At 40.5% G+C, this 12,135-nt stretch overlaps 4 protein-coding genes across 4 annotated transcripts; 1 reads left to right on the forward strand and 3 right to left on the reverse strand.

The window, feature by feature from the left end:
* Positions 1 to 181: 181 nt before the first annotated feature.
* L201_004004 (uncharacterized protein) lies at positions 182 to 1,400 on the reverse strand (the record flags this gene model as incomplete). Its single annotated transcript, XM_066219752.1, has 5 exons — positions 182 to 327; positions 398 to 491; positions 556 to 1,030; positions 1,083 to 1,135; positions 1,200 to 1,400. The coding sequence occupies 5 exons, from the start codon at positions 1,398 to 1,400 to the stop codon at positions 182 to 184; spliced, it is 969 nt and encodes a 322-aa protein (XP_066075849.1).
* Positions 1,401 to 1,863: 463 nt separating this feature from the next.
* L201_004005 (uncharacterized protein) lies at positions 1,864 to 8,276 on the forward strand (the record flags this gene model as incomplete). The annotated part of the gene is made up of 6 exons (XM_066219753.1): positions 1,864 to 2,271; positions 2,327 to 2,362; positions 2,413 to 3,687; positions 3,809 to 5,523; positions 5,586 to 6,097; positions 6,163 to 8,276. 6 exons carry the CDS (start codon positions 1,864 to 1,866, stop codon positions 8,274 to 8,276), a joined length of 6,060 nt encoding a protein of 2,019 aa, XP_066075850.1.
* Positions 8,277 to 8,419: 143 nt separating this feature from the next.
* Positions 8,420 to 10,485, reverse strand: L201_004006 (uncharacterized protein; the record flags this gene model as incomplete). The annotated part of the gene is made up of 4 exons (XM_066219754.1): positions 8,420 to 8,671; positions 8,738 to 9,380; positions 9,449 to 9,588; positions 9,679 to 10,485. 4 exons carry the CDS (start codon positions 10,483 to 10,485, stop codon positions 8,420 to 8,422), a joined length of 1,842 nt encoding a protein of 613 aa, XP_066075851.1.
* Positions 10,486 to 11,245: 760 nt separating this feature from the next.
* L201_004007 (uncharacterized protein) lies at positions 11,246 to 12,009 on the reverse strand (the record flags this gene model as incomplete). The annotated part of the gene is made up of 3 exons (XM_066219755.1): positions 11,246 to 11,657; positions 11,731 to 11,873; positions 11,941 to 12,009. 3 exons carry the CDS (start codon positions 12,007 to 12,009, stop codon positions 11,246 to 11,248), a joined length of 624 nt encoding a protein of 207 aa, XP_066075852.1.
* Positions 12,010 to 12,135: the final 126 nt, after the last annotated feature.

Genomic DNA, 12,135 nt, shown 5'->3' on the forward strand with positions numbered 1-12,135 from the left:
TCGAGGAAAGTTGAAAACAAGAACGGAATCAAAATTTAACAGCTTAAGTGGATGCATCGTGCTCAGTAAAACACGTAAATGTGATAATACATCATGCATACAACGATTCATGAAACGACATGCAGCGAGATACAAATATTGTAGCATACATGTATAAGGCAGTACGAAAGCATATAAGGCGTTACGTGAAACGAATCAGCATATATGTCCAAATAAACAAAACCATAACCAAAACAACTACTCCAATCGTCAAACAAGTTGTACCTCTACCTTTAGAAGACACCGATGAAAGGTGTTTCTTCGATGATCTGGTAGCAGTCAAATTATCTACAAGTACGATGATTAGCTATAGTCCGTGTCAATCTCTAATTAGGGTAGCTAGAAAACGTATACATACTCTCCAATACATCTTGAGATTGTTCTAGTATACCCTTCTCATTTTCCAAAGAATTAGAGAAATGAACAGCATTTAGTTTCAGTTGATGCGACATCTAGAGAAGAATAGATGGACATCAGTCAGATGTTCAACGACTCTTGTGTGGTAATTATACCTACATCCGCTAATTGACCACCTAATTCCTCATGTAATTGAGCTGAACCAACTCCACTGCCAGCTCCAGCTCCAGCTAACAGAGCGTCTCTTGAATTGACTCCTTTCCCTTTGATATTCGACGGTATCACGGGTTTAAGGGGAAGTAACCCTTCTTCAGATCCTGTTAAGTCTGATTTTGACCTTTGAGCCAAATACTCATCTACCCTGGACCTCCTCTTTCTTACCCCATCTGTAGGCGTTATCAAGGCTGATGTTGGAATTGGCATAGACTTTGATTCCAAATTCTGAATAGGAGGAGTTGGATCTGATCTTTCAGATTGAGGTGGGTTAGAGGTATTAGGTGTCATTGGTAATGCGATCAAAGCTGGGTTATGGGATGGAGTTGGTAAAGGTGATGTCAGGCGTATTTGGTAAGTCGATTCTACTGAAGATAGCTCTTTGTCCAATTTTGAAAGTGTTCCGGATGTAGAAGAAGACCTACAAGCTGCTTTAAGCTTGATAACAAGATGATAAGTGAGATGTCGCTTACTGTTCATTTCCGTTTTTGAGCACATCGAGTAGTGCTCTAGCATAAAGTACGGTCTGTTCCTTCATCAGCTTGTGATACAAGTCTGAAGACATCCGCTGATGGTAAAGCTAAGCTTACCTCCCATTCTTTCTTAGCGGCATAAGTTTCTGTAGCTAGGTCATCTTCGTCAGAGTTCACCCTAGCTTCAAGTGACTTAACCAAACGGATCAAATTTATCAAAGCATGTTGATTCGAAGCTGCATTCTTTGCTGCCTGTATAACGGCAGGAGATGGCTTCGCTGGTAGATTGATCGCTGGAGGCTGAGGAGTCGCTATCATCCTATCCTATAGGGTTTGCTTGGAGGTTGATGACAGATCATGCTAGATCATCATATATACATTAAAAGGTTTCTACATCATTCATTATAGGGCTCAATTGATGTGTTGCTCATAGGTTCAACGTTTATCTTCAATTGTGGAGACTCCGCACTTCGCAGTGCCACATTCGGCAATTAGTGTTCATTTCAATAATGTTCTCCCGTTGTCGTTGTGAGCAACAACAACCTGAAATGTTGTGTCTTCGCGTTCTCAACACTTTATCAACTCGATTCATATAATCATAACAATCTATTATTTACCACATTTCCATCATATTTCAATATTCTCCTTGCCAAAACGCTGTCAGCGCTGATAGGGAAGCTGTATAACATCTTTTGGTTCAACTTTGAGAGGTACAAAATATCATATGACTCAAGTGTAAAATCTGGATTCACCATTTAACCAAAAGTGGAGGTTGTCCACCATGTCGTCAAATAACTCAAATACGACAAGTCAACCTACTTCGCCCAATAATGTTAATCGGGTCTCAACGATACAACCAAATTTTGGGAACACAAATATATCCACTCCAAAAGGTCGCTCTGGGACGCTAAGATCTAGGCCATCTGATCCTGGACCTTCCATCCAGCCTCTACCTTCACCCAAAATCCCGACTCCAGCTCCTAATGCAGGATATCGACAACCTACGCCGAGGGAATTTGATCAGATCAGCAGGAGGTTAGGAGAAGAAAACATCAGAGCGAAAAAGGAGGAACTGCTTCTAGAAAAGGAGAAGCAGTTGAAAAAAGTCATTGATAGTCATGATGATGCTATCAGGGAGCAGTTTCATCTGGAGAGATTTATAACGATGATAACTGGGTGGGATCCGAAGGTGAGCTGCGGTGGAACATTACATATCCAGGGTATCTGCTTATTTCAGAGTATAGGCAGCAAAGGTTGATAATTCACCTGTTTTCCTCGAGGTCAGTCGTTTCTTTTTCCCCATGAAAAGCTGTCGCTGATCCCGCTGTAGTGGAAAGACCAAAAACATAATCTGCTTTCAATGCTTCCACCTCCCTCAGCCTCGCAATCTACCTCATCTCAAGCTGGCCCGTCTCGACCTCGTTCCTCTCTGCCTGCCCGTACAACTCGTCGACAAGCCCACGAACAATCGGAAATCTTGACGCAAGTAGTCACACCATCCGCTACCCCTGTCAACAGTCATCTTATTTCTGGTAAAGTTCCTAGCAAACCCAACGAACAGCAGCTTGATATCACACCGATCAGTGAGAAAGCGAAAGGTAAAAGAAGAGCCAGTGATATACCTGTCGTTGAAGATGTAACGGTAATGGAAGAGATTCCCGTCAAAAAGAGACCTGGTAGAAAACCAAAGACTTCATTAGTAGAAACTGAAGTCGTCCAGATGCTACCACCACCTGTACCAGCCAAAAGGGGTAGACCCAAACGAATCACCATGAATGTTGTTCCAAAAGAGCCGGTCGACGGACCGGATGTCAAGCTGGAAACTCAAGATGCAGGAGGTGGACAAGGGAAAAAACGTGGTAGGATGTCATTACCTAATCTTCCTGCTGCTAAGAAAACTCGCGGTTCTCAGACCCCAACAGAAGAGCCAGAGCCCATCCCAATCCCAATCACGAAGACTCCTCGTGAACCTTCGCCACTGCCTCCAACACCTGTACCTCTACCTTCATTAGCTCATCTACCCTTTCCACCACCGCCTAAACGACCAGCTGAACGGATTTACGGTCCAAGAAAAATACAATATACCGAACCCTCACAAAAACCCACGGCTTTACCTAAGCATGATGGACAGATCTCTCCAATATTAGGATCCTACATACATATAGAAGACTCAGGTCCTTTGTTGGATTTGAGAACTCTCGAAAATCGTGCAGCTAAAGATGGTTACTTTAGAGCACGAGTCATGTATTTACAATCTCATGGCAGATTACAAAGGTTAATAGATGAAGCTGAAGCTGAGAACAATGATCAACTCTTACCTGTCGGTTCAAGCGCAACGAATAGAACCCATAGTAAATTACCTGCTAGAAAAACGGATTTTCAAGATTCCTTAATGTCACATATGGTTCAAGTTAGAAATGCTATGCTGAATGAAGCGAAAATGAAACCGATTGTGTGCAAACGAGTAGCTAAGATGATTCAGGCATATTGGGAAAGAATTGAAGGCAGAGAAGAAAGAGAAAGATTAGCTGAAGAGAAAGAAAGAAAGAGAATAGGTAAAGAATTGATCAAGGGTTTAAGGAAAAGATGGGCTTTGGCTGTTAAGGTGAGTCAAAAACAGATTTCCGCTTCTCTGGGTAATTAACCATCTAAGTTTACGGATACGTGTTTTCAAGTTATGTCAATTTCTCTTGAGGATGACGCTGACTTCCCTTGACTGCCTTCAGATTGTTCGAGCAAAATTGCTTGAAATCCAGAAAATTGAACAAGACCGTCTAGGAAAGGAACATTTACAGAATATCTTACAGCGTAGTACCGGATTACTTGAGGCCCAAGTCACTGGACCAGAAGAGGATGAAAATGAAGATGCGGACAGTGAAGACGATATATCGGATGCCACTGAGGATGTCTCTGCCGCGGAAGATTCCGAAGAAGAGGACGAGATGGAGGTCGGTCAAGATGTTGATGAGGAGGGAACAAACATGAATGAAGGAACAATGCCACCCGCTTCCTCGGCGCCGCCTGACTCTATGCTGGGTGACGAGGAGGAAGAGGAAGCTGAGGAAAGCGAGGCTAATCAGGAGCAGGAGGCTGTTGAGGAAGTTAAAGTACAGAGTCTAGCCGATATTCAATCCTTGGTCTCAAATGATGTAGAAATTGAGGAACCTGCTCCATCTGATCCTTCTCATATGGACCAAAAGGAACAACCCAGCATCGACGATGTTGCTGAAATTGGTCTCCCAGACGCGAATGGTCAGATACAGCTACCGTCAGCTACTGCTCAATTACCTTCTTCACCGCATTCGATTTTGCCCTCTCGAGCCAATGGGGTTAACGGTAATACACCTACACAAACGGAACAGTTCCTCAAACACCCTTCATCATCACCTGATCCTCTTGACTTGCTTCCTACTCGAACACCCTCCAAATCCCCCATCAAAGAAGAGAACATCGCCAAAGCTTTAAATCCTGAACAAATCCCCAATTCCGAAACGAACGGAAATCATCTACCAACTCAGCAACCATTACCTATAGCCAGATCTCGTCGAGCCAGAAAGATCAGACCTCCCGTACCTCTACCAACGGATGAAGATCCCGACATAAACGATGTAGAATTTATCGCTACCCCTATGTCTGATGTGGATGAGCGAGATGTCGAATTGGATGTGGAAATGGAAGATGAGGATGAAGATCAAGAGAGGGATAGTGAAGATGAAGGATTACTGAAAGATGCGGATATACCTATTGAAGAGCTTCTTAAGCGATATGGGTATCCGGTACCTGAAGCAGAGGGAGGCGACGATGAAGAAATGGAAGAAGAGAAAGCCTCGCAAGTTGAAGGAGATAACGAGGATCACGAGCAATCCATCGCTGCTGTCGAAGATGCATCATCACCTTATGGCAACGATTTTTCACCAAACACTAAACCCATCCCTGTGAATGGGTACACCCCAACAGAAGCCACCGTTGAAACAATACAGACAGCTGTCGTCGATCAAGAAATCGCAACTGATAAATCATTACTTGACGAAAAGTTACCCGATGTTCCCGTTTCACCTCAGTTGATCATCGAAGGGAAAAGACAACGAAGAACCAGATCTGTCTGGTCACCTGATGCAGAAACACCTCAGCACCTTTCGTCTAACAGAAAACCTAAGATCGAAATAGTGAACGAAGTTGGTGGAGTGAAAGAATCTAGTCCAGAGTCAACATCGGAGGAAGAAGAAGAAACTTCTTCAGAGGAAGATAGCGAGGAAGGTGAGGAGGCTGAAGAAGGCAAAGGAGACAAGGAGAAAATGGATGTTGACGAAGGCCCACGAGTCAGACAACCTTTCTTACTTCGTGGTAACTTGAGACCTTATCAACAAGCTGGTTTAGAATGGCTAGCTAGTTTGTGGGAAAATGGTATGAACGGTATTTTGGCGGATGAAATGGGTTTAGGGTGAGTGTTCCAATATCGTACTGAGATGGAGCTTGTTACTGATGTTAGATTTACTCTGTCAGCAAAACCATTCAAACGATCTCTCTACTTGGCCACTTAGCATGCGATAAAGGAATTTGGGGACAACATTTGATTATTGTACCTACATCAGTTATACTAAACTGGGAGATGGAATTCAAAAAGTTCTTTCCTGGTATGAAAGTCTTGACATATTATGGTAATCAGAAAGAACGTAAAGAGAAAAGGATTGGATGGTTAACTGAAAATTCATGGCAAGTTTGTATAACATCATATCAAATTGTTTTAGCAGATCAACATATTTTTAGAAGAAAAAATTGGTGTTATATGATTTTAGATGAAGCGCATAATATCAAAAATTTTAGATCACAGAGATGGCAAACTCTATTAGGATTTAAAGCTAAGAGAAGATTACTCTTAACTGGTACACCATTACAAAACAATTTAATGGAATTATGGTCTTTACTTTATTTTTTGATGCCGGGTGGTATAGGAGCAGATGCTACTGCTGTAGTAGGTTTCGCGAACCATAGAGAATTCATGGAATGGTTTTCTAGTGAGTGACCATCGATCTGGCTCAAAGATTTGCAAAAAGAAATGCTAACTTGTCCAATTTGATAGACCCTATGGACAAAGCTATCGAAACTGGTGATGCAATGGACGAAGACACTCTAGCCACTGTATCCAAATTACACACTCTGCTCAGACCTTTCATACTTCGACGGTTAAAATCAGAAGTGGAAACTCAATTACCCGGGAAGTTCGAACATGTGGTTTATTGCAAATTGTCTAAACGTCAAAGATTCCTATACGACGAATTCATGTCAAGATCTTCGACTAAAGAAGCTTTAACATCTGGTGGATATTTAGGTGTAATGAATACTTTGATGCAACTGAGGAAGGTTTGCAATCATCCGGATCTTTTCGAAGTTAGACCTGTTAGAACGAGTTTTGCAATGGATAGCGTTGCCAGAGATTTCGAACCTCAGGAAATCCTTCTAAGACGTCGTTTTTTAGCTCAAGAAGATAGTAATAGACTCGATATACAATCGCTTGGCTTGGGCGTTTCGACCCATGAACAGCAATCTGGCTGGGTATGCCGAGCACGATCATTTTTAGATGCAAGCGACAAATTACCGCATGCTATTGAACCTGTTATTGTCAGGCGTGGAAAACCCCCCGCCGGACCAAAGAAAGATACTAGAACGGTTGAAGGATGGCTAAAATACCAAGCTTGGGCACAAGAACAAGCCAGTATCCTTCGTTGGAGGTCTTTACGGGATACAAATCGAAGAAGATGCTCGCCTGCGCCAATATACGGTTCAACCTTTTTGAAAATGCTGGGTAACACCCCAAATTACCTCTTACCATTAACCTCTGCAGCAAGACGAGACGAGCATTTTGCTGAATATCGACCACCTGCAAACAGTCTTGTACTATCGTTACCGGATCGAGCCAAAGCATTGGACCCCATTATCGATCTGTTCGCCGTAGTTCCACCCAATGTAGTGGCAAAAGATATGACTAAATATGCTTTACCTGGTTTATCTCCAACATCTCATCCATCTTTCTTGGACAACTCATTCGATACATTACATCGATCAACAGTAAAATTGCAAATTGCATTTCCAGATTCTAGTTTACTTCAATATGATTGCGGAAAATTACAAACTCTATATACTATGTTAAGAGATCTAAAAGCTGGTGGACACCGTGTGTTGATATTCACACAAATGACTCGAGTTTTAGATATTCTAGAAATCTTTCTATCTTATAATGGACATAGGTATCTAAGATTAGATGGGTCAACTAAAATTGAAGATAGACAAATTATAACAGAGAGGTTCAATTCAGATCCAAAGTATTTTGTTTTCATTGCATCTTCTAGATCAGGTGGTGTAGGTATAAATTTAACTGGTGCAGACACAGTCTTTTTTTATGATTCAGATTGGAACCCGTCGATGGACAGACAATGTATGGATCGTGCGCATCGTATTGGACAAACTAGAGAAGTTCACATATATAGGTTTGTCAGTTCACATACAGTAGAAGAAAACATGTTGAAGAAAGCAAATCAAAAAAGATTGTTAGATAAAATGGTTATTCAACAAGGTGAATTTAATAATGATTGGTGGGGTAGAGTGGGTTGGAAAGATATGTTTGGTGATGTCAATAACGATCAAAACAAGAATCAAAATCAAGATAATAACAATGATAACGATAACGATAATAATGAAATAAATAATGTCAAACAAGGCGATGATAATATCAATCAAGAAAATGCAGATGGAGTGGTAGATATAGATTTAGAAGGTACACCAATAGCTGAGGAAGTTCAAAAATTAAAACCTAGAGTTGGACAAGAAAGAGAATTAGCTAAAATCTTATCACAAGTTGAAGATGAAGAAGATGTTCAAGCTGCTAAAATTGCACAAAATGAAAATGAATTGGATTTCCAAGAATTCGATGAAGTTGCTGCTACATCGTCATCATCAACAGTCAATAACAAGAAAACCAGTGGTATTAAAGTTTCATTCGAAAATCGTATTGAAAATAGTCCAAGTGCAAGTTGTACACCAATCACGCCTCATACTCCAGCTTTAGAAGATACTTTTGATCAAGCTAATCCCGAAGAAGAAGAAGAATATGAAGATGATGGTATAGGTGGTATCGATGAATATATGTTAAAATGGGTGGAAGAGGATTGGTCTTGGTTTATCAGTTATAGAGCATAAGCGTAATTGCATTGTGAATATATATGTACCGTATATATATTTGAATCTACATGAAGAGATATATCGGACTACAATAAACGATACATTTTCAATATTGATTCATATGTATCGTAAAAATGTACACTTTTCCACGCAGTATATCGCTAAATAGTAAAATCCAAGATCCAAGCTGTTCTCTTACCTGATCCATCCTCTATCATCTGCACAACCAATCTCTTTCCATCAAAACACAGTTTACCGGGTTTACCTTTCTGATTGAGTTTGACTGTTACGTCGTAATTGATACTGCCAGGTCCTGGTATTTTGTAATATGGACTTCCGGCCATAGCAAGAGGTATTGGCGATTTATGATAGGGCATGCAAGAAGAGGGTTCTGTTCGGGTTTCATCTTTCGCCTATTTCACAAACGGTATTAAGATGAGTTCGTGGTGGGATTTAGGTTTATATCATAGTAGACTTACCAATTGATCCTCGGTTAAATCTTCCCATATGAACGATCTCATACTTCCATATCTATCATATCTAACTTGGGTTCCAATAAAATTGAATGGATTATAATCACTTATAGAAAGACGAAGGTTTCCATACATTTTCATAGCTTCAACTTTTTGTGAAATCATGTTCCAGCCATATTGAACTTGTTGTTGATCATCATGATTGATCAGAGAAACATGAGCAAGATGACTCCATTTGGAAAATGATATCCTTCTAATACCGAAAAATGGATTGCTAAAATCTCCCCAAATACCGTCATATGTTACATCTGCACACATAACCATTTGCTTGGGATGGATTGTCATCAGATTTCTCAGCTCTTCGACGGGCAAGACGATTTTCAAAATCTTTCTTTCAGCCCGATCTATCTCCACATTGATGGTTAGAGAAAGGAATCTTGGATCGGTAGTCTCATGTAAAATGGGTTGATCGTTGGGTGGGTGGTTATTTTCGATACTTTGACTATATTTATATACCTTATCTATCTTTTTGATTACGTATGGCAAGCTCTTTGAACTTAGAGGAATTTCTAATAGTAGATCAGGTGTCCATACGATATGAGATGGTGGATTCAGCTCATCAAGGTTGAAGATAGCCAAGGAAGCGATCCTACCGTTAGAACCTATCAGTCGTTTTTTTCTTACAGTGATACAATACATAGGACCGGAACAGCTTACTCATGCCCGACGGATCCCCTCGCACTAATAGGTCTCGCATTACGAACTTCAGGAAGATCTACTCCAACAAGCAGATTGTTTGAGGTGATGACCCATGAAATTCTGCTTTCCCAACATCCCAAGTAGGCTGGTGGAAATCGCTATTGTTGAGTTGCTCAAGCATTAACTTCCCATATAGATTACAAATAGCTTGGGTCAGACTGATCTGGCTGGCAGAGATTCTCACTCACGGCTATTTGTTCCCAAGTTCTCCAATCATACATTCTCATTATAACATTTTCAACAAGCATCATCTTGCCATCCTGCAATATACTAAGTTCCTGTTGTCCTCGTTCCCCGTTCAAATAATGGTTAGTTATATTGGTTTTAGGTGAATAAGCTACCGGATCTGATGATCTGTTGAACAAATGATAAGCATGTAGGTATTCTTCCACCTCATAGTTCATATCATCTTCTAAACCGATACTGATTTCATGATCTGATACTGTATACAAATCCGACCCGAAGTCTGATTCTATATCTTTCGGTGAATGATCATCTTCATCAATTTTGACAAGCTCTTTCACTAAAATAAGATCTTGATCCGGATCTATAGCTAATACTTTCCTATCAGTATAGAAAGGTAATCTAAAACCTTGAGGGATATCATCTTTCCATAAAGTGCATACTGTATGTTTCCCAGTAGCTTTCAATTCATCTCTATTGGTTGTCAAAGGCTGAGTAATGATATAATCGTTCCATACCATATAAACTTCTTGATTGTCTGGAAGATCAAACGTGCTAATTACTGGTCTAAATTCATGCAAGTTGAGATGTGTACCTTGAATTAATTGGATTTCTTCTCTGGCTGTTAGGCCATTGGTGTTATTATTTAATTTTGGAACATTGTGAAATCTCTTGACAAGCGAAAGTTGAATCCTGGTATTGTCGAGAATAGCTCGATGAAGGTGTTTACACACTCGTGAGCACACGAGTATATCAGACGTATCCAGCAAATCGAATAATAAATGAAGTATATCATTGTCCAGTCGGTCCATCTTGTGTTGTGAAGGAGTAGGTTTAGTAGAAACGCCAACGATTAAGATTAATGATATATTGTATACGTATATCCAGGAAGGAGAACCTGCGTACAAAAACTGATTACAATTGACATGACTTAATAAAAGTTCTCTATGTACTGCGGAATAAAAGGAAAACGACCAAGAAAAAAAGTGATCCGAGCGTTTCAGGAGACAAATCTCGTGGTGCTCGAGCCCAAGCTCAAGCTTCCGAAGATATGCACCACTGTATCTGAATCCTGTCCAACTTAGACGTAATGCCGATTCCACATGAACTGCCGCTATACATATTTTTCTACCCTCCGAAATCCAAGGTCCAAGCGTTTTGTTCTTTCAGGGTTGCTGTTTCAATCAACAGTCGTCTGCCATCAAATTGTAGATTGTAAGGTCTGCCTCCATCCAGATGTATGGTACCCTTATATCGTTCAGCTAAATGGAATAGAGAGGAAATGGTAGAATGTTGCATTGTTCGTTGATAATGCTTTGATGTATGACGCTCATCGATTTCCTTTATTTGCTGTAGTTCTCCCAGACTCCTATTTGATAGTTTTATACTTCCTAATCTATCTTTTCTTGATGACCCATCAATGAAAAGATGAGGATTATAGTCTATAATCTCCAAATTAAAATCACCACTCGGTGCGCAAATATCGATATCTACCGTAAATTTCTTCCACCCAAAACAACATTCATAGAGTAGACCACCAAATGGCTGGAAAGTCAAATGAGCATAATGTTTTCATTTTGATAACTGTAATCTGCGAGTGTTTGGATGATCTTTCATCTCAGGATCGAGCTCAGAACTTGAATTATCTAATCGACTAAAGGCAGAATTTGAGACCATTTCCTTGATTGTGTCCATGGGGATTGAGATTCTCAACAAGCCTTCCACCTTTTCAGGTGAATTGATGTACGATTCAATGATAAGCATGTTTGATGGCCAGTTATACATCAAGTCCAAATCTGTATGTATGTAATCTGGGCGATCCCATCGTAGCTCATCTTCCCAAAATAGATTTGCCATTTGCTTCACGAGCTGGAGAAACTCTTCATGGTGATTTGAATATATTTCCAATACCAAGACAGGTATACATTTGTCCATATCGTGATTAAGGTTACAGTCAAGTCTGATGACAGTAAGACATGTGGTACTGCAAGCAGTCGCGTAACGTTAGGTTATGATCAGTATACGCAGTCTGGAATCCTTGAGAATCAAATACTTACTCTTGTTCGCATGTAGACCCCACCCCGTAATTAGATGTACCGTTGAATGGTGTGTCAATACCTATAAGATAGTTGTCGGCTACTACCCATAAGTCCAGTGTTGTCCAGTCGTTATATTCCTCATCTTCGCCAGGAGGAACTCGCTGTAAAGTGTGGTGAGAGTCAACATTAATGATAATGGAGATAGAGAATAGGACAGAATTAGCTTACGCCTACGAGTTGTCCAGTTGACCAATCCAATAAGTAGAATATCGCATATTCAGGATGCTTCACTAGCATTCTGCTTCTCGGCAATACATATATAGAGCAATCTTTACGAGCAATACCATAGCCTATTTGTCCCGGAAAGACCAAATCCTCCTTCATATAGCTAATCATGACATCCCCGTTATTGTCAAAGATCTT

The sequence above is a fragment of the Kwoniella dendrophila genome, chromosome 5, assembly GCF_036810415.1.
Source record: "Kwoniella dendrophila CBS 6074 chromosome 5, complete sequence".
Taxonomy (NCBI): Eukaryota; Fungi; Basidiomycota; class Tremellomycetes; order Tremellales; family Cryptococcaceae; genus Kwoniella; species Kwoniella dendrophila.